General features: G+C 33.3%; 1 protein-coding gene and 3 pseudogenes across 6 annotated transcripts in view; 2 read left to right on the forward strand and 2 right to left on the reverse strand.

Annotated features, from left to right (window-relative positions):
• Positions 1-680: 680 nt before the first annotated feature.
• The window catches only part of INTS2 (integrator complex subunit 2), a 49,786-nt gene continuing 27,809 nt past the window's right edge, over positions 681-22,657 (reverse strand). For 5 of the 6 annotated variants that reach the window (XM_016143384.2, XM_016143381.2, XM_016143382.2 and 2 more), the window contains exons 16-25: positions 19,665-19,769; positions 17,176-17,340; positions 15,902-16,103; positions 12,863-12,988; positions 6,638-6,836; positions 4,714-4,968; positions 4,257-4,364; positions 4,018-4,123; positions 2,795-2,971; positions 681-2,692 (exon numbers count right to left, since the gene is read on the reverse strand). In XM_016143384.2, the coding sequence (XP_015998870.1) occupies positions 2,523-2,692; positions 2,795-2,971; positions 4,018-4,123; positions 4,257-4,364; positions 4,714-4,968; positions 6,638-6,836; positions 12,863-12,988; positions 15,902-16,103; positions 17,176-17,340; positions 19,665-19,769 (1,613 nt within the window). In that variant the 3' untranslated portion in view covers positions 681-2,522. The remainder of the gene's footprint in view (positions 2,693-2,794; positions 2,972-4,017; positions 4,124-4,256; positions 4,365-4,713; positions 4,969-6,637; positions 6,837-12,862; positions 12,989-15,901; positions 16,104-17,175; positions 17,341-19,664; positions 19,770-22,657) is intronic. The other variant, XM_016143385.2, reaches the window with a different exon arrangement.
• On the reverse strand, positions 9,972-10,090 carry LOC118604593 (annotated as a pseudogene).
• On the forward strand, positions 13,838-13,956 carry LOC118604514 (annotated as a pseudogene).
• Positions 14,150-14,268, forward strand: LOC118604205 (annotated as a pseudogene).

Genomic DNA, 22,657 nt, shown 5'->3' on the forward strand with positions numbered 1-22,657 from the left:
TCCCTCCTAAAGTCAGTTTATTCTTTTTTGCGGAGATGTACACTTCAGTTTCTTCGAAGACAGTAATTTTAGGCTCAGAAATTATCCTAAAGAAGTAATCTTTAAGAAAAAGTAATAATACTTCAATTCCTAAGTGTCTATTGTAATACCGAAAAAAAAAATCAAAAATTTCCCAGCTTAGGAATAGGGAGATGGTTGTATCAACTAAATCATTATGAAGCCAGTAATATAATTACAAAAACTAAACAACCTGCTAACAAGTTCCATATAAAGTTAAATTTTAAAAAAGCAGACTCCAAACTGGGTATTATGAATTGTTACATGAAAATATGTACGTATAAACAAAGATGAAGGGAAGGTACAGAAATGTAACTTACTGTCAAGGCAGTGGAATAAAGGATAATTTATAAAAATAAATCCTTAAAAATACCTTCAAATTGTTCTTTTACAAACTTTAAAATATCCAATGTTTTAAGTAACTGCTCCATCATATCTACTGATTTTTCTCTCCCAGATTTCTAAGGCTCTCATCTGACTCTAACTTTGTATTGCCATTTGATGTATGTGGCCTAATAGAAAAAGATCCACGTAGGCTCTGGAGACAGACAATCCTGGATTCCAGTCTCCTGGACTGTTCCTTTTAGGTTAACAGTAGTGAAATGAAACAAAAAAACTACAAGTTCATTTGATAAAGAATATGAATGTTTATAAACCAATATTCAAAATAGCTGCACACATCTGTTTTCACTTGAATAAAAAAAATTACATTGTGACAAATTTTATAACCTTAACTTAAAATACATGAATATTAACATTTACTAATATATTTACACACTTTATTTACATCAACAGATCTGATGAAAAACAGCAAATGTTATTATTATTAACACAGCAGGTTTTGACCAGCTTTTGAAAATTGATCCAAGAATGTGCACTGCATTTAGTTAGAAAACATATTTCAACCTTTTCTGAACTCCTAGAGGTTACCTAATCACACAAAATATTCCAAAGCCCCAGTTCAAAAACAAAACGGAACAGGAGCAGTTGCATTCAATCTTAAAAGACTACAAAACTGCCTTGTTTAAAAATATGAAAATTCGTATGATATTTTATAAGTATATGTTTTTATTTTTCACAATATTACTTAATTGAACATTAAGCATCTATCATATATGATACTGCACACTTCATGATTTTAAACAGCGGCAAATTAGTTTTTACATAATACCCTTATGAGGTAGGGCCAGTAGTAATCTCATTTTACAAAGGAGAAAAAAATGAGATGTGACTATTTACTAGTAAAAAGGCCAAAGCTAAATTTCTTTTCTTACAAACCACACCTGCCTAATTTCTTTTATAAACGAAGAGGTCTATTTCAAGTGGGGGCGGGAGGTGGGTGTCATTCTGGAGTATCACAGAAAGCAAAGTAATTTCTATGTTGGATACTTAAGAAAAAAAAAATGAGGATTGTGGATTACCTGAATGCATCTACCTAATCAATGGAAGTTACTAACAGAGGACTGCAAAATCCTTCAGCAAAATGGTATTTTCTGCTTTTTAATTTTTCCTGAGGTCGAAACATTATATATTTTCTTACTCGAAGATCTTTGTAAATTATATGAATTATAATCCTGATGCTAAACTTAAGAGCTCTTTAATTCAATGGGTTTTATTGCTCTAAACTTTAGATACCAATGTATTTCTGACTATTAGATAAGTTAGTAAAGGATTATAAAAATAAATTTTAAAAAAACTAAATGAGACCCTCCTTTCAGGTTCTTCTCTGCACAAAGATGTTTCTAGAAACACTTTCAAATCAGTATCTTAAAATTCTAAATTATTTAAGTATCTCTAAACATATGGCTTCATATATCGGTAAAAATTGAAGCAAATATGTACAAATCTTAAAATCTTCATTTGTAATTCCACAGAAATCATTTACAAAAAGCTGTTTGACTTTTTAAAGCCTTCTCAGTACTAGTACTGTTTCTTGAGAACTGGAATTCAATCTTACATCAATATTACTTGCATTGCAAGTTTGAGATTTCTATTTGGATTTTAAAATTCCTAATTTTTCTTGAATTCTCCCTTTTTCTCCCTCTCATCATTGCATCATTGTCACACTCTATTACTAGCTGACAATTAAAATAAACACTAGGGCTACCTACAAATTCATTTTTATAAGAAATTAAATTAAAGGCATGGCAGTTTTTCTTCATTCAAAAAGCTAAATACAAAGCCAAATTCACTTTCCAGTAATGAGTTTCTGAAATGTGTTCCCAAGCAGAAAAAAAGCTCGGCTGCTACACCATAAACATACTAGCAAAGTTGATCCAAAGAACTGCCAATCAAATATAAGCAAGCATAATTCTCAAGCGAGTTCTAAACTGTATTCATGTTGAACTGAATCACTTTAGTGATTCCAAGATGTTACTGTTCCCATTCAGTTTAGAGTCATTATAAGATACAGACTCATGTTGGGTATATGCAGCAAACAGTTTCATTATTTTAAGTACTTTTTTTTAAATTCCACTAACGCTCATGTTTATTATTTCAATTACTGTACTTTCAATACAATAACAGAGCTGTACATCAGGATCCATGCTTCCAGTGTCCCTGGATCCATTCTTATAAGATGGATCTTTACAGATTCCAGTCCATCCACTTGGTTTCTCCTTTATTTGTTGAAGACCTAAAAATATAAGGAAAAAAAATTAAGGCAAGAAATCTAGAAAGGATTTTGTTTTTTATGTTTGAGATATTAAATAAGTCTTAAAAATAAGTTACTACTTACGTGTAATAATTGGATCAATATCTCTTGTCTGAGTGGCAACATCAGAAGCACAGACTTGCCCTATTTGGATCAGCAAAGACATAATATCTTCATACAGTGGAGGAAATGCTCGACAAAAAGAGACCAAACTTGGCAGAGTTGGCATGAAAAAAGCATATCGCTTAGCCTGTGTTAAAACTGTTAGAAAGAATGAAACAGAATTTTTGAATTTACAGATAATTCAACATACATAGCCTATATAATACAATAAGCACCGTGCTCTGAGCTGAGGATACTCAGTTTTCTAAGACGTGGCCAGCCTGTCTTTAAAAGGGGTCAAATATGTGGTGACAGAAAGAAATCTAACTATGGGCAGTGATCACACAATGCAATATGTGTATGCCTTACTGTTGAATTGTATACCTAAAACTTACTGAATTTCATTAACCAATGTCACCATAATAAAAATAAATAAAATTTTTAAAAAATCTAATAATCAGCCATCATCCAACATAAATTCTATGCCCAAGCACTATGTTAACTATATCACATGCATTATTTCATTTAATTCTCACAATCTTATGAATGAGAAAACTGTTAAATAAAACTTAGAGAGATTAAGAAATTTGTCGAGGCCACATAGCTAGTTAGTAATGGAGTTAGGATTGAACTCAGGCAGTTGAAGCTCTTAACCACTACAAATAATTATTTCATGAGAGGAATACAATGGATAGAAAAATGAACAGGGTATTATGGAACCCCGGAGAAAGAATGAAACTAAGTAAAACATTACTTTAAAAGACTGAATTATAGTTCATATCTTTTAAAGTAGTTTATTTTCATACCATTTTACTCTACAAACCAGAAGGTGGTTAAAATGTTAGGGTATGTTTTAGAACCCAAGGAAACACTAATACACCTATTTATACATGTGATTATATTTTTCTGGAACTCTAAGCATTTGTAATAAATTTTAACTTCTTTTCTATTAACATAATTACATTCAGAGATTTGATTTCCATTTATAAAATGCAGGAAGCTCATTATTTATGATAAATTGATATGTCATTCACAAAATGAAAGATATGTTTTGCCTGCCTATTCATCTGCTCTACACTATAAATCACATTTGTAATAAGAAAATTTTCAAAAGGTGGCATAAATTAGTGATGGAGAAAATATAGTGTCACTAATGTACTTTTTTATGTTAGAAGTTTTGTCATTGATGTTGGTTGGCTACACACCTGTTAGCAAAGTTCCCATGACATTGACAGCTAAGCGAGCCACACTGAGTGACTTTGGTAATGCATACTGGATACACAAATGAGAAAGCAACTGGATAGCAAATATCTGTAATACAAAATCCAAATAGTACATGTTTCTGAAGAATATCTTTAAGTATTTAAAATGATAAAATGTTTTATATAACTAGCAAGATTGGAGAGAGATTAAAATTTCCCTAATGCTCTAAAATGCTTATTACCTGTTTTTCAAGTTCTGGCTGTGCAATAAGCTCAGGTATGAAATCCAGACAGATGTGCATAGATGGAATACCTGCGACTGTCAGAGGCAAAAGTTCACATGGATAACCCTATCTCAACAAGAAAGAGGGGAAAATTAGAAATAAAATATAAGTCAAATACAAATAAAAATATAAAGGAAGGTTTTCTCTCCTTTATGTAAAAGTTGCTCAAGAGCCTACAATGCCTTACATGCATCCTGGCATTTCATCTCTCTGATATGCTAGAATAGAGGTCTGTTTTCTAAACACTTTAATAAGCTAAAATAAAATCTAAAAAATCTGGATTTTTCTCCATATCGCAAAGGAGCATGATTATTTGTATGACCTCCAGTTTCTAAACAATCCCTATTAATTTAGTATTCAAACTGCCCCCCCCAAATAAAGTTCAACCATAAAACATCATTCTTTGAAAACAAACCTGAAAGTGAACAAGCTTAGCAATATTGGGATCCGCAATGTACATTTGGTGCAATAGACAACAGATAAGGCACTGAACTTCTCGAAGGTTACAAAGTAAATTGTCTTCTCCTCCTTCCTCCATTCCCTGATTTGGAGTGCTGGTAGTAATAACACTTTGAATGTTCCTTAGCATGGTATCTGGGCTGATACCCTTAGCTTTCTCCTCTTCAGTTGGTAAGCAAATTTCCAGGAGAATCTGGACAGCTGCACTATCCTACAAGCAGAAAAAAGAAAAACAGTGAATTGAAGAAGTTTCTGAGAAATTTGTTTAAAACCAAATCTGATTTTGTTTTCACATGAACAGAAATGATAAAAATAACTATTTCTTTAAAAAAAAAAAAAGAAGTACTTCTAAGAAAAAAATGAGCCTTTTATAGCACAGTGGTTCTCACCTTCTCTAGGCTCATTAACCCTTTTAAGAATCTGAAAAATACATATACACCTTCCCCCTATCAAAATGAACATATGTAAATAAACATTGTATAATTTCAGGGTAATCAAATATTCCTAAGGCAGATCCATGTACTCCAGTTTAAGAACACGTACTAGAAGAATATAGCGAGTCAATGACATCCAAAACAGGTCATAGGCGAAAAATGACATACTAGAATCTCTTTTCCTTCCTCTTAAATTCCTACTTCTCCCAGGATCCTATCCTGTATTTCTTTTTTCTTACCTGGCTACCAACTAATTCATTCATTCCTCTGAAGATGGTGGTTAATAATCAATGCTTAAACATTACATCCCAAAGGTCTTTCCTTTTTACTCTGAAGATGGACTATTTAAGGTCCTGGTTTTGCAGAAAAATTCCACCTGTACAACTAAATGTTGCTCAGTCTACAAGCTTCAGTGTCATTTCATAGAATAGTAGTTTCTTGAGGGGTGACCACTTAACCTCTCTGGGTCTCATTCTCCTTTAAAAATGGAGATGACAAGACTCCATACTTTGTAGGTTGGTTGTAAAAATTGAGTTAACATACATAAAAAACTTAGAATAGCACTTGACATATAGTAAGCATTATATAAACGTGGTAGCTAGTACAATTCTCAATCCTTTATGTGAAACTCTGAGGGCTAGATTTATTTTAGAACTCAGAATTATTTTTATTATAATATTATATAATATCTCCAGCAGAGACTAGGGTAGCACAAGGTAGTCAAAGATTAATATTTCTGCAGAAAAACATACCAATATTCACATCAAGTGGAATAAAGGCCATAAGTAGCTTCACATCAATTCAGGTCAAGTTTTGTCAAAAAAGAGGTCATGTCAGGTCAAGTTTTTCTGACAACTGAATTTACAAAAACAAATTTCAGTTTTCATAGATTTTTGGATTTCTGTATTACAGATAAGGGATTGTGGGCCTATATTATTACTCTAATTCCCCTTATTGCCAATGAAAAGATTTCAGAAAATATGTTTTAAACTAAGAAAGCATTTCTATTTTGAAGGCCTCAAATCATTGAACATTTAATCATCGTACATTTCCTTTATTATTCAAAGCACTACTTAAGGCTTCAGTAAAATTCTGCATTGTTATATAACTTTTCTAAATATAAAACTGAACCACTTATGTTGTCATAGTATTTATCACTGCCCAACATTATGATATATTATATATATAATATATATATATCAAAATTTGGTATTATTTCTTGTTCTATTTGTGTCCACCATTTAATTTTTTTCAACCATTTGATTTTAAGAAGCAAGTCTATATTTTGTTATTCACAAGCAGAGGTACCATCATTATAGTATGTTCTGTAATAAAAGGAATGCATAATGTCACCATTATATATGGAGAGCATAATATGCCAGCTATTTAACTGATTCTATTAACAGGGAAGCCCTTGCCCTTTTTGACTAAATTTTACTTTATTACCTGAGCAGCCAGTAATGCATTTTTCAATTCTTCTCTAGTAACTTCTGGGCCATCAGTTTGTCCAACTAAACCTAATGTATTATTCTGGGAAGGCCTATCCTGCTCTGCAGTTTCCTTCAGATGAGCACTAAGGTAGGCTTTGGATGCAAGAAGATATCCATTCAACATGTGCAAAGTAATATCCATCAGCGGGGGGCATCTAAATACAGAAAGTAGAAAAATGCATAAGAATTTATAAATTAGCCAGAATGTGATCAGTTTAAATAATTAGAAAACCTAAACAGTACCTGAAAAACCTGAAAAGAGTAGTATAAGTAACATTTTTCCTACTGAAATATTCATTCCCAAAATTAATGTTTAATTCTCTATTTCAAGATTATATAAGTGATATTATCTATTTCATCAGCTAAAATTGAATATAATGTATGCCTCTTTTTTTTTGCAGAAAATGGCACTAGCCATAAATCTCTTAGATGTGATCCTGCAAACCAGCTGTCTTTAAAGAGAAATATTCTATTATTGATAAAGATAAAAGAGACTAGAACAGAATATTTATTCTTTCTATTCTTGTTTCTTCTTTGGAGCAAGACAGCAAGACAATTCTGTATTCTGCAAGTGCTTTATCCACTTGATCTGGAGAAATTACTTACTGAGCCTCAGTTTCCTCATCTGTAAATTAAGTATAGTTACTTATTCCTCAAAGATTGCTACAGATTAAATTTTAATGAAATAAGAATAAATATAAGAATTAAATGTAGCTTGCCAGGCAAGATGGTGGAGTAAAAAAACTATGTTTGCCTTCTCTCATGACCACAGCAAAATTACAACTAAATTACAGAACAACCATAAATGAAAATCACCTAAAGTCTGGGCTGAACAGAAGTCCTACAACTAAGGACATACAGAATGGGCTACCTAAAGGCTGGTAGGAGGGGTAGAAATGCAGAACGGGCTGGTCTCACATCCTTGTCTGGCAATTGAAAATTGGGACAGATATCTCAGCTATGGAGGTCCCCCGAGGAAACAAGGGGTCTTGGCCCAACCCTGGGCTCCCAAGCCTGGAATTCTAGGGCCTGGGGTTCCAGGGCCAGGAAGAGAAGTTCAAAATCTAGATGTGAAAATCAGTGGAGATAATGGCTGAGTGGGGCAGAGGGCTGCAGGGGTCCTGCGCATACTTACTCACTGATGGACTCACTCACATTGGGGCAGTGGCTGAAAGGACACCAGGGACATATGGGAAGGAAGTGAGTTGTGTGGCTTCTGGACAAGGTCTGGAGAGGCAGGTTTCTCCCAGAAAAGTGCTGGTGGAGGCTACTGTTGTTTTATTGGGCCCTCCCCCAACCCAGTATACAGACATAGGCAGCCGCCATATCTGGGTCTCCATCGACCTGGCTAACACTGTTCACCCCACCCCAGTGATCCCCTGAGACCCTGCCCCACCCAACTTGCAGGGCCACCCAAGACACCTCCAGTTTTTCCATACAAATGGTTTGTCTTGGCTCATGCTGCAGACTTTCTTAAAATCTCTCAAAGGTTCACAAAACCCAAACAAGCAGCATCAGGCCTCTGTATGCCCTGTACCTCTTGCTGAGCAGCTCCAAGCCTAGTACTAGTAGCAGCCAGCCTCAGTTCGTAGGTTGGCCTCATGTGGCACCTCCAAGCCTAGCGTGGATGGCAGCCATCTGTGGATTGCTTGGTGGCTCATGCCAGGTGGCCCCAGGCATAAGTGGCTAAACTTGGCCTTTGGTGGGACCACTCTCAGGAGGCCCCAGAACCAGCGTGCCCAGTGGCCAGCTTAGGACTGAGCTGAAGCACTTCCTAGACCACATCCAAGAACAACCCACCCAAAGGGCAGACTGGGCAGGCACCACAGTCCTGCTAAAGATAATCCTGTTCCATAGGGTCAGCCCCTACACAACAGGTCTGCCACTGTAGTCACCAGCCAGTCTTCCCAACCAACCAGCCCAGGAGCGAATCCCTCCCCTTGATGTACAAATAGCAACCAAGACTCAACTACAACAGGAGGGCACACACAACCTGTACAAGGAACACACCTGGAGCACCAGCTCAAGTGACGAGGGAGAATGTGCCACTGGGCCCCACAGCACAACTACTATCTAAGGCCACTCTACTAAGATCAAGAGACATAGCAGCCCTACCTAACACAGAGAAACAAACAGAGGGGAAGCCAAAATGGGGACACAAATGAAAGAACATAAGAAATATTCAAAAAAAGACCTAAACAAAATGAAGACAAGCAACCTGGCAGAGGCAGAGTTCAAAATACTGGTTATAAGGATGCTCAATGAACTTAAAAGACAAGTAGATGGATTTAGTAAGAACTTTAACAGAGATAGAAAACATAAAAGTAAAAAGCAAACATAAAAAAGAACCAATCAGAAATGAAGAATACAATAACTGAAAAGAAGACCATCTTAGAAGAAATTAGCAGTAGATAAGATAAAGAAGAGGGTTGAATCAGTGATTTATAAGGTAGCAGAAAACACCCAATCAGAATAGCAACAAGTAAAAAGAATCCAAAAAAAATGAGGATAGTTTAAGGGGCCTCTAGAACAACATCAAGCATATCAACATTCATATTGGGATACTGGAAGGAGAAAAGAGTAAGGAATTGAAAACCTATTTGAAGAAATAATGATGGAAACCTTCCCTAACTTGGTGAAGGAAACAGACATACAAGCCCAGGAAGCACAGAGTCCCCAAAAAAACGAACCCAAAGAAGCCAAAACCAAGATACATCATAATTAAAACGCCAAAGATTAAAGACAGAGAGAATCTTAAAGCATCAAGGGAAAAGAAATTAGAACTCTCGTAAGACTATCAGCCGATTTCTCAACAGAAACTTTGCAGGCCAGAAAGGATTAGCATGAAGTATTCAAAGTGATGAAAAGTAAGGACCTACAACCAAGATTTCTTTACCCAGCAAAGCTATCATTTAGAATCAAAGGACAGATAAAGAGCTTCACAGACAAGAAACAGCTAAGGGAATTTGTCAACACCAAAGCAGTATTACAAGAAATATTAGAGGGACTTCTTTAAGAAGAAAAAAAGAAAAAGGATCAAAAATATAAATAACAAAACGGTAATAACTACAGATCTATCAACAATTACTTTAGATGTAAATAGATTAAATGCTCCAATCAAAAATAGGGTATCTGAATGATAAGAAAACAAGACCCAATATAAGGTGACAGAAAGAAACTTTAACTTTTTGGGTGGTGAACACACAATGCAATATGACGTATTACTGAAGTGTACACTTGAAACCTATATAATTTTATTAACCAATGTCACCCCAATAATTTTTTTTTTATGCCTACAGCAACCGGTCTTCCTAGGTGGTCTCCTATCCAAGTACTAACCAGGCCCGCCCCTGCTTAGCTTCCGAGATCAGATGAGATTGGGCATGTTCAGGGTGGCATGGCCATAGAATAAATTTAATTTAAAATATCTTTAAAAATTTTTTTAAAAAGAAGAAAACAAGACCTTTACGTATGCTGTCTACAAGAGATCAAAAGACACACAGAGACTGAAAGTAAAGAGAAATAGATATTTCATGAAAATGGAAACAAACAGAAGAGCTGGGGTAGCAATACTTGCACCAAACAAAACAAATTTTAAAACAAAGACTACTACAAGAGAAAAATAAGAACCCATTAATCCTATTTCTGGGTATTTATCTGAAGAAACTCAAAACCCTACTTCAAAGGGTCGTGTAAATCCATATGTTCTTTGTATCATTATTTACAATAGCCAAGATATGGAGGCCACCTGGGTATTCATCGATGAATGAATGGATAAAAAAGAGATGGTACATAAATACTACAGAACATTACTCAGCCATAAAAAAGAATGAAATCTTGCCACCTGCAACAACATGGATGGACCTAGAGGGTTTGTGCTGAGTGGAGTAAGTCAGACAAAGACAAATGTCATGTCATTTCAATTACATGTATAATCTAAAGAATAAAATAAACAAACAAAACACAAACAAATTCATACAGAGAACATTTTGATGGTTGCCATATGGGAGGTGGAATTGGGGTGGGGGCGGTGACAAGGAGAAAGATTGAGAAGTACAAATTGGTGGTTATGGAGTAGTCATGGGGATGTATAGCATAGGGAATATGGTCAATAATATTGTAATAACTATGTACAATGTCGAAACAGTACTAGATTCATTGGGGTGATCACTTAGTTATATAAATGTCTAATCATTATGTTGTATACCTGAAACTAATATATATGCCAATTGTAAATGAAAAATAAAAAGTATCAAAAAAAGAATTACTATAAAAAAGGAAACAAAAATAAATAAATGAGTAACCACTGAAAATTTTAAACCAAGCCCTGAGAAAAACCTGAAATGCCACTTCTCAGTCTATTATAGAAAGAACTAGCATGTGTGCATAAACAGTCATTATAGCTTTGTTTATAACTGTGAAACATTGGAACAGCTTACATGCCCATCAATTGCCAATGGTTTTTCTGAAATGTCCCAATTTTCTATAATAAACATGTATATATTTATAGTGAAAAAAAATATGTCAATGGTTAAGTAAACTATGGCAATATTTCCCAAAATTGAAGACAAGAATCACCTGGAGTACATATTTAAAAAAAAAGTCCAAGCTCCACCCACTTTAGACCCTCTATATTAGAGTTTCTGGAGGATGGGGCTGATAATCTATATATAGAATACTATGCAACAGTTAAAACAAATGAGGTAGAATTATGCATATTAATATAGAAAACATGTTGAAGAGTGGTTTTTTAAGAAAAAGAACAAAATAATGCCTACAATACACTACATTTTTTTAAAACCACCCAAAACAAAAAAATAAATGTCTCTATTTATAAGTTTGTAAATATACAAAAAATAAAGCTACATACACACCATTATGACCACAAAGTTTCCTCTGGAGGCAGAACTGGGATTGGTCAAAAGAGGCCAAAGAAGATTCTGCTTAGCAATGGCAGCATGGTAGATATGAGAGAGAACAAGGCTTTTCTTGTTGTCAATCTTCTTGTTTGTTCACTTATTAATATATATTATGAAAACTTTCATACACACATAAAAGAGGAAATACTTAATGACGCGCCAAGAACTCAACACCCAGCTTCAACAGTTATTTATACATGGCTAGTCTGATTTCATCTATACCTCCATCTACTTTCCCACCACCACTGGGTTAGTGCAAAGCAAATCCTAAACATATCTTTTTATATGTGTATATCTTTTCATATTGTTTGATATTTTTAAAATACTTGTGAATGATCGATTCCTTGGTTAAAATATTAAATTTAAAAACAAAAAAATTAAAAGGTGAAAGAATAGAACGATAAAGGAAAAAACAGTAATATATACATACAAATATATGTGTACTTCTCCACTCGAAGTCTTTTTTATTCTTGCTTCTACACTGTTGCTCACACTATTTCCTCCCTTGACCCCCTAATCACCATCATTATATTATCTGTTCATCTAAATTCTATTTCTATCCTTTAAAATATTACTCAGGTCCCACTTTCTCCACTTCTTTCCTGAACTTTTAACATCATGTATGTACTATATCATTTATCTACTTAGACTATATTATTTAACTTTTCATTTATTTGTCTCATTTCCTCATGCAAGTAATAATCACTTTAAAGGAAGGCCCCTCAACTTATATATCTTTGATATCACTTAGCACAGCCACTAGAAAATCAAATATTAATGATGTGAATTCATTAATTCTGTCCCTTAAGGTGAAGCCACTTCAAGGCAATTAAGTTTAACAACTGACAAGGAATTATAGACAAGTCAATGAAGCTAACATCACAACTGAAGATGCCAAAAGATCCAAGTTTTAATGCACGTAATAGGTCACAATAAACCAATTTTTTAAAAGCCATTTCAACAACACTAACAGAAATGGTATTATTCTTTACTGGTCTTGCTCTAAGAGAAAGAACAGCCATTATTGAAAGTTGCCAAAAACAAGAATAACATTTCTTTAAGGCTAGGTTTTATTAATCACATATTAAATGTTAAACTGGATATATAGTTCATGAACGCAGACAACTTAAAAAAAATCTCACAGGTCATAGTGCCAGTTACCTATAAAAACACTACATAAAAGTTAAAACTGAATTTCTTCAATTTCTTTGACTCTCTGAAGTATAACTCTATAATAAAAATGAAACTCAAATGACACGTACCTGTGTACCCTCTGATCACACCTTAGGACAATGAGAGGGTCTATCATCAGGTCATTTTGAGTATACTTTTGTTGTCGAACAAACTTTATTGAAGGTTGAAGTGCATTTACTGTCATTACCCACAGCCTAATGAGAAAATAATCACATGTTCAAAAACAGCTATACTATAATTGAAACCCCTAGCCATTCAGTCCTTTCTATCTTTGAAAGATATGTTCAGGGGAAAAAAAATAGAAAACTTGTATAAATGAACTTCTAAAAATTAAAAACTATAGATATTTAATCCACTATTAAGTCTCTAAAACAAAAGAAGATAAAACAGTAAACACAAAGTAGTTTCAAAAATATTCACCATTATAATGAAATAATCATGGCATATAAAATAAAAATTTGAATTAAAAGCTCAGTAATACCATAATTGCTATATGAGTCTGTGTAAATCATTCAGCATCTCAGAACTGCTTCCTCATCTATAAAATTGGAATATAATACCTGTAAATGAAATAATACTTACCCAAATACTTTGAAACTGTATCTTGCCCCATAAATTAAGTCACTGTTCTATATTTATCATCGTAAAATCTCAATGTGAGATGCCACTTTGATATGAGACACCAATAGACTATAAAACTGGTTGTTAACCTGACTGCACATCAGAATTACTGCGGGATATGCCAATATGAAGTGTATCTGATCTCTTACAGTGAAGCCCAGGAGTCCACCAGTCTCATCTCACAAAAAAAGCATGCCCACTCTTAAATATAACGGACAGCCAAGAATTGCCAGACAATTAAAAAAGCTTCTACTTTGAAAAAATTTAAAATATACAAACTGAAAAGGGACTCCAAAGAAAAGATGTAATGTAAGAATGAAAAAGTAATAATTTTTAAACCTATAATTAATATCCTTGAAGGATAGAATATTTCATATATGAACACGAGAACAAGATACATTTAAAAGGACTGAGCTCTTAGAGTCTATGGCCATGCCACTCTGAACACGTCTGATCCCATCTGATCTCAGAAGCTAAGCAGGGGCAGGCCTGATTAGTACTTGGATGGGAGACCACCTAGGAAGACTGGGTGCTGTAAGCGTAAAAGAAAAAAAAAGAGCTCACAGAAATTAAGAATATAATATATTTTTTTTAATTCAAATTAAAGATCAGAAAGCATTATTGAGGAAATATCCAAAAAGTACATTCGAAAGATAAATTTAGAGATAGAGGAAAAAATTCAGAATAAGATCAAGAGGTTTAAAATTCAAATTACAAAAAATTCCAGAAAACAGGTCTACGGCCATGTCATTCATTACATGCCTGATCTCATCTGATCTCGAAAGCTAAGCAGGGACAGGCCTGGTTAGTACTTGGATGGGAGACCACCTAGGAATACTGGGTGCTGTAGTTGTTTTTTTAAAAAAAATTCAGAACAGAAGACAATTACTGAAGAAAAAAATATACATGGAAACATCCAGAAATGAAGACATTAGTCCTCAGACTAAAAATATCCAAGTACTCAGCACTATGAATAAAAGAAGGCCCACACCAAAATACATCATCATAAAATAAATTCCAAAAACCAGTGAAAGAAGAAAACCTAAAACTTTTGAGAAAGAAAAAACATGGTCACATACAAAGGATTGGGAACTAGTATAACATCAGATTACTTAACAGCAATAAATAAGCTCTAATTCATTCAATAGAATGGTGCCTTCAAATTTTTGAAAAGAAAAATGAGCTACACCTAGGCTAAATATCAGTCGTATGTAGGGGGAAGAATGAAAACTTTTTGACACATGCAAATCTAAAAATTAAATAAATAAGTCTCCCAAATACCCATTCTCAGGAAACAACTTGACTATGGGTTCCACTCACTAAAATGAGGAAATAGGCCAAGAAAGAAAAAAACATAGAATCCAACAAAGAAGAAAGGCAAAAGCAATTTCAGGATGGCTACTGAGTGTATCCCAGATTCAAACACAAGGATGGAAAGCTCTGAAAGGAATGCTTCCAAGAAAAAAAAATGTTACTGATGTATTATAACTATAAAGTAAATTTCCCTTCAATAATGGAGTTTGGAGATGAGAACTGATATAAAAACAAAGGAAAACAACAACAAAAACCTGAGTAAATGAAAGAGGCAAGTATTAACTCAGGGTTTGTGTGTGGGGTGTGAAGGAGGGCAGTTGTATAACAAAAAAATTGTAATCAAAGGATATCGCACAGGTCAACTATAAATAATGCTATTATAAAATATGCACAGTGAGAAAAATAATATGCACACTGAATATTGCTTTAATCAAAAGTTTTAAGATAACTATGTTGAGAGAAAGGGAGAAAGGAAAGTGTGTTTTGGAAGAGGGACTCACAGGGGAGGAAGTAGGTAAGAGTGCTAACTTTTCATCTTGTATAGTAGGAAGTTATAAGAAAATTCTAAACTGAAAAGTCAGGAAATTATGGTACTCACAAACATATTATTGTGATATGTGGGGAGATATAAATGCCAGAATAAAAAGATAGACGAACTGAAAATAGTTATCTCTGAGAATAGTTTAAAATGGGAAGGTGTAGGCAGATTTTATAAGCTATTTAACTTCTTCAGTTATATGCATTTATTAATTTGATATAAGTAAATTTATTTATAATTAATTTACATATAAGTTACTTATAATTAAAAATTATTTTTAAATTTTAAAGAATATTACTATTCCCAGACCCACTGAATCAAAATCTCAAGTTAATCCAGTCCAGTATTGTTTTTTAGAGCTGACCTAATGTCTTTGATACAATCTACGGACCAGCAGACACCCATCTGACTAAAGACAAAATGATTAATCCAATGTACTTCAAGGTTTCTCTCTGTTTCTTAAGATAAAGCGTATTCTTTTCCTTTAGGTTATAACAACTCTTTAATTAGCAATCTTCAGAAAGGATTTATATTGTCAAATATTCAACAATTTTTTCAACATTTAAGTTTAGGTTATCGTACATAATCACTGCTATATACTTATCTATTACATGTAACAATATCCTGAAATTACCTTCTAGGCATCACAGTATTAAGAACCATCCATAGTTTATTGACTGTTTGAAGAATTCTCCGTGGAACCCCTGAATTCAAGAGCTGGTTCATATTGGATGTTAATACTTCTGCATATGGTATAAGTTCACTGGCAGAGAGTAGAGTCAAGTGTTCTAGAATCTGCATCACTTCTGTGTGACTTACTGGGACAGCTGAAAATGCTAAAAGAAAAACTCAGCAGTCATAATCTAAATTCTATACAATTTACCAAATAGGAAGTAATATTGTTCTATCAGACTATAGGCCAAGCAAATCAAGAAAACAATACTGCTTTAAAAAAGTAAAACTTTGAATCCTAGCCATAGTTTTGGCTATACTTACAATAAAGGCCTTAAAAAAAAAAAAAAAAAAAGTCATGTTAAGTGCAGTTATCTCACAAGGAACAAAAAATATCTCATTTTAAAAATCACATTAGTAACTCAAAGACAAATATCATTTCCTTAGTAATTCAGAATGATTTTAAAAACTAGTTGAAACATGTAAATATGCCCAAGTATTGCTTTTGGTAACAGCATTCATTTGAAGGATTCAAACTTCTTGATAACTTCCTATGGATGGTCCCTTTTATACGTTGTAAGCACCCAGCAGACTACTATTAGTAAAAAATATCTACAACTGTGCTCTTCAGTAGAATAATCACTAACCATATCTAGCTACTGAGCACCCAAAATGTAGCTAGTCCAAAATAAGATGTGTTGTAAGTAAAAAATACATACCAGACTGCAAAGACTTATGGAAAAACAGTAAAATATCTCATTAACAGTAAAACGGTAAAATATCTGATTACATGATGAAATAATAATATATTAGATATATTGGGTTAAATAATTATTAAAATTAATTTCGCCTCTTTTTAACTTTTTTAATGTGGCCATAGAAAGTATATAATTATGTGTGAGTCACATCATATTTCTATTTGACATTGCTCAACTAGAACATTATTAATGCATTGCAAGTACAATGCTGTACTCCATGGCACTTATTCTTGAAAGTTTAGGACCTTCCTAAAACCACATGATCTGTTCAGTGATATAATGTAGGACCTATGAGGAAATATAGTAGCATGTCAGAAAGAAGTGGTTAAAACTCCTTAAACTCAAAGAGAATGATTCAAAATATATTCACCAAAATATTGTTTTACCCCCAGGAAAATTCTGCATGATTTGAACATTTCAATAAGCCTAACATTTCTTTGTACGACTAACAAAGTAAAGGATTATTGATCTACTATACCTTCTTGGAGTTGTTCAGGAGAGTGGTTTTTGGCATTATTAGTAAGAAGCATTCGCCTTAACAAGGCATCAGTCCCCGTGATTTCTTCTTCACAGATCCAATCATCCACAATGCATAAATGTGGGTAGTTAGTTGCAAGGAGACGTAGTAAAGCAGAATGCAACCCTTGAAAATTTATAAGAACTCAATTGGATTCTTCATTCAATCTTTAATCTTCTCTTTCCTCTCTCCTTTCTCCCTTTCATTTTCAGCAAGACAAAGGAATTTGGACTTATACATGCATACTACACTTCGAAAAACTCTGTTCAGTGGTTCAGCTAGGGAATCTGCTTAAATAAAGATAAGGCAAGTGGTCTCTTTACACAGGAAGTTGGAAACTACTACTTTTCTCAAAAGTTCTCAAGATTTCTTTCTGCCCTGTCTCAACAGAAAAGTCTTCCATCAGGAAAAGTTGTTTGATATAGCAGGAGTTCAAGAGTTAAGGGAAGAGAAAAGAAAAAGGGGAAAAGAATGTCAATTTGGGGGAGATAATATATGATTTGGAAAAGGCCTCACTCAGAAGTTCTGACAGGCTTCTATAGGAGAACATGTCGTTTCCTCCAGCCCAGTTGAGAATCGTTGCTATAGCTGGATAAAATTAAAGTTGCCCACTTTGGGTACCTAAAAGTTCTCAGTCATTTTATGTACATTTTCTCACATCACCCTAACATTCCTACAAGGTAAGCAATATTGTCTCCATTTTACAGTAAGGAAACAGGCTGAAGACATTTATTAATGTTCCCAAAGTCACATAGCTCAATGTTAGCCAACCAAAGCAGTACTGATGATACCCATAAGAAGGTGAATTAGTCTTCCTTCAAAAAGGGTTAAGGATAAACAGGATTTCCAGAGGAGAGGCAGGTCTGGGACTGGGTGGAAAAGGGGAAGGGGATTAAAAAGCACAAACTCCAGGTTATAAGTCACAAGATAGAATGTACAGCACAGGAATAGAGTCAAGAATATAATATGTTATATAACATATATATGTTATATATGATGGATGTTACTACTTATTGTGGTAATCACTTTGTAAAGTATGTAAATGTTGAATCACTACGTTGTACACCTGAAACGAATACAATTATTGTATGTTATGTGTCAACAATAATTAAAAATAATTTAAAAAACAAAGTCTTTTTAAAAAAAAAAGATTACAGAAGCTCAAGATAAATGGGAAATCTTTCTTTTACTAAATCAAAGTCTTATCACTAAACTTTTGCTAATAGCATAGTTTGGCTATTCATAACTATTACTATATAATATCAATAACGAGAAAATAAATGATACTAGAAAAATGTCTTTTTAGATAGATGAAGTACCGATGTAGTAAGTGCTTGGCACATAAATGTCTAAAAAGTATTGTTGTTACTATACTGTTATCATCATCAGAGTTGTAAGAGTAGTAATAATAGTATTATTAGTAATAAAAAGTACTTTAGATTCAATCATTCTCTTATTATGCAGCTTAGATCAACTCATAATACCACTGCTTAGTCCCAGTAGGGTAGTATCGGCTTTCTTCTTATACAAACTGCTTAAAATTAATGTTTCTGTTTGAAAAAACACTATAACAATCAAAAGTGGTATTATTTTTAACTTTAAATATTTAAATGCACAAGTATACATAAAGTTAAGACTATCCAAAAACGATCACAAAAATGACTGCTTACAATAGTCAAATTAATCTACAGTTCATAATCTCTCCAATAAAACATGTTAGTTGCCAAACGCTGCCATATATAACATCATTTCTTTGGAAAGAACTTTTGCAAGGATATAATGCAGACATTTGGCTAAAGGTGACCAAAAAATGTTCATGTTTCTCCTTGAAACCAACCATACCAAAGAAAGAAAAAGAAAATTCCAGCTTGAAAGAAACGACAACAAAAAAAACAAAACTCAAACATAAAGAGGTGTTAAATTAAAATATTTTTTGAATTTTCAAAATATTACATTTCTATTTGACAGTTTTACAATAAAAATATTATAGTAATTCCATGCCATGGAATATTATGAAGCAATTAAAAACAATATGGGAGATTTACATGTACTGACAAGAAAAGATTCCTAAGACTCCAAGAGGAAAAAGCAAATTGCAGAAGAGATAAAATATCATTTATAGTTTTAAAAAAGAATTTTTACTCATATATGTATCTATCAGCTTCGATCATATAAAATTACATTTTTGTAGGTCAAAAATATTTGAATATCTGCAATCTTATATAGATCAAACTGTAGAAAATAAGGTCGGAAATTACACACCAAAACAGCTAGGGTTTTGGGAGTATGACGGTGGTTCAGGGAATAACACAGTAAATGAGGTTAAGAGGAATTTCATTCTAGAATTGTTTGAATTTTTAACACTGAGCACCTATTAAACTTTATAACACTATAAACAGTAAGATATTTTTAAACAATCATTAGCAGTAGTAATAAAGTAAAACAAATACCTCCCAATTCCTGCTGCAGCCCTTGAGCCTGTCGAATAAGAAATTTGATAGGAATCTGATCCATTAAAGAAGATGAATATGATTTGGGCTTTCTTTGCATGGCAGCTGTCAGTCAATGAAAAAAGCATAAGAGAAATAGTGTCAGATACAAGAGAAATCTTAACTTTCAACCCAAATAGGAATACAAATAATTTCAAATTACTTTTAATTCACTTAATCTGTGAACATAACTCATTAAGGATGAACAATCACTACTAAATAGTAGATACACAGGAAGAGCAAGAATATAACTAAGGGCAAGATCTGGAAAATGCCCCAAAATAAAAACTAGTGGGGAGAAAAATCATAATGGGTAAGAGAAGACATCTGCAGAAATGTTCTAAAGGAAGGAAGGAAGGAAGGAGGGAAGGAAGGAAGGAAGGAAGGAAGGAAGGAAGGAAGGAAGGAAGGAAGGAAGGAAGGAAGGAAGGAAGGAAGGAAGGAAAAAGGGAGGAAGGGAGGGAGGGTGAAGGGAGGGAAGGAGGGAGGGAGGAAACCTGGTAAGACTCAAATCGAATTAGGAAGACCAAACACAGTCATGAGCACATGGCTTAAAGCTTCATGATTCCAAAAGCTTTAATCACAGTATAATTACAATGGTGACCGATGTTTTTAAGAAGTTGGGCAATATAAACTTGACTCCTTTTTCTCACAACTTCTATCTTCAGCCTGCTAACAAGTCTACTTTTTTTAAAAAAATAAATCATTTTAATGTCTGTTCTTTCTGCTGTTCTAATTCAATGCTTACTCAATATTTGCTTAAATATCTATTATGGCCCAATATCCCTGGCTCCAATTTCTCTTCTCTTTAATCCATCCTTCACACTGCTGCCATAATCCTCTTATTAAAATACAGATTTAGCCAGATAATGTTCTCTGTACCTTCAAAAACCTTTAGCAGATTCTTAAATCCAACAGAGTAAAGGTCCTTGCTCAACACTATCTTTCTCTGCTCCTCTCAACCACATTCTATATGGCTGGCACCTCATCTCATTGCTTATATGCCATAGAACTACATGAGAATCTCAACCAGATGTTCATAGTCTGAAAAAGCACATCCAACATACTTATTCTTTTTCAAATTCAAACCACAAAATGTAAAGCTCAACATTTTTTTTTTTTTTTTGGTTGAAGACAGTATAGAAATGCAAGTGGAAGAATAAAGGTTGAGAATCAATGCCCACACAGACCATACACCTGTGATTAGATATAATCTCTCTTGTAAGTTAATAAATTAGCATCCTAGTTTTCCACACCAATCTTTATGAATTGAGTAAGAATGTTTCAGAAGGCAGTTAAAACAATACAGGTTCCAGTGATGGTGAAATCCTGGTTTCAACACATACTACTTAGAGAAGTAACTTAACTTCCCTGGGCCTCAGTGTTCATACCTGTGAAATAAAGATGACAACAGTACCCATCTCATAGAATTGTGAGGATTTACATAAGATAACAAGAGTAGAGTGCTTCAAGTAGTGTCTGGCCTGTGGCAAGCATTCAAATGTAAACTAGTATTATTAAGATCCAGAGTCCTCAAGGTCAGCTAGAGTAGTAAAGTATCAATATTTAAGTTTCTAGAGCTATGAAATTGAATATAAAATACTGATCCCATTTTAATGATCCCATCAAAAAACTAGCAGCCCATGAAGCAATTAATTCTCTTTAACATCTCTGAAATACATTTAGGCTATTTCTTAACCTTCAGTAAAAAACTAAACTATAATTATGAAAGGCCTATGATAAGATCATTGGTTTTATATATATAGCATGAACAATCACAATTCCAAATTTCCTCCAATATACGGCATTCATATCTCATATTTAACCTCATCCTCAACAAAACTGTAGAATATTTGGAATACTATTTACATTGCCCCTAGTTTTCTTTTTTTATAGTTAACTTCCTTTTTTAAAAAAAATTATTTTATTACAAAACAATCCCTCTAATTGCTCTTTCTCTCCTCTGGCTCTCCTCTTAACCATTACATTAATGCTAACTGCATTCCCTATGCTATGTTCTCCACCCCCATGACCATCTATTAACTGCGAATTTGTACTTCTTTAACCATCCCTAATTTTCATCACATTTTAATCCTTAAAAAAAAATCCTATGGAAAACTAATTCATTTATGAAATTAGTGTAAACTTGATATCAAAGCCTGACAGGAAGAAAGGAAAAGAAAAAAAAAAAAAGGTCAATTTCACTTGTTTAAAGAGAGATGGAGAAAAAAATCATATTAAAAAAAGCAAATCAAATCTAGCACCATACTAAAATAATATACCAAGGGCAAGAAGGATCCATTCCAGCTAGATATTAATTATACAATGAATAATATAAATACACCAAAAAAATTATCTCACTAATTGCCAAAAAAAGTTACTTGATAAATTGATTTTTTAATGGTACTCAAACAAATTCAGATATTGACTTAATCCAAACTAAATGTCAATCCCTTTCCTATAACTAGTGACAATTTGTTAGATGATATAGAACCTATATGAAATAAAATTTTATTGACATAAAAAAATAACAAATGCCTACTATGTATCAAGTAATAGTCTAGATGCTAGATATGGTAGCAAAACAGACAAAAATCTGCCTTCAATAAGCTTACATTTTAATTAGAAAGAAAAATTTCTGTCATATTCCTAAATGAAAAGACTTTATGTTATAAAAATGAAAATTCTCTCCAAATTAATCTATAAGTTTAACATAATTCTGATGAAAAACCCTGTATAACTTTCTTCTGTGAAATCTGACAAAATCATTATGAAGGTCAAGTGAAAGAGTAAGTATGTGAGAACAGACAGAAATAATGAACAAGAACAGTGATGGTGAAAGACACTGGAAATGTGTAACATAAAGAAGAAAATCCAAAAACAGACATAAGTTTGTAATAAAACTTCAGTGTACATTAAAGCAACTTTCCAAAGTAACAGGAAAATGATAATTT

The sequence above is a fragment of the Rousettus aegyptiacus genome, unplaced genomic scaffold (genome assembly GCF_014176215.1).
Source record: "Rousettus aegyptiacus isolate mRouAeg1 unplaced genomic scaffold, mRouAeg1.p scaffold_m13_p_6, whole genome shotgun sequence".
Classification (NCBI taxonomy): Eukaryota; Metazoa; Chordata; class Mammalia; order Chiroptera; family Pteropodidae; genus Rousettus; species Rousettus aegyptiacus.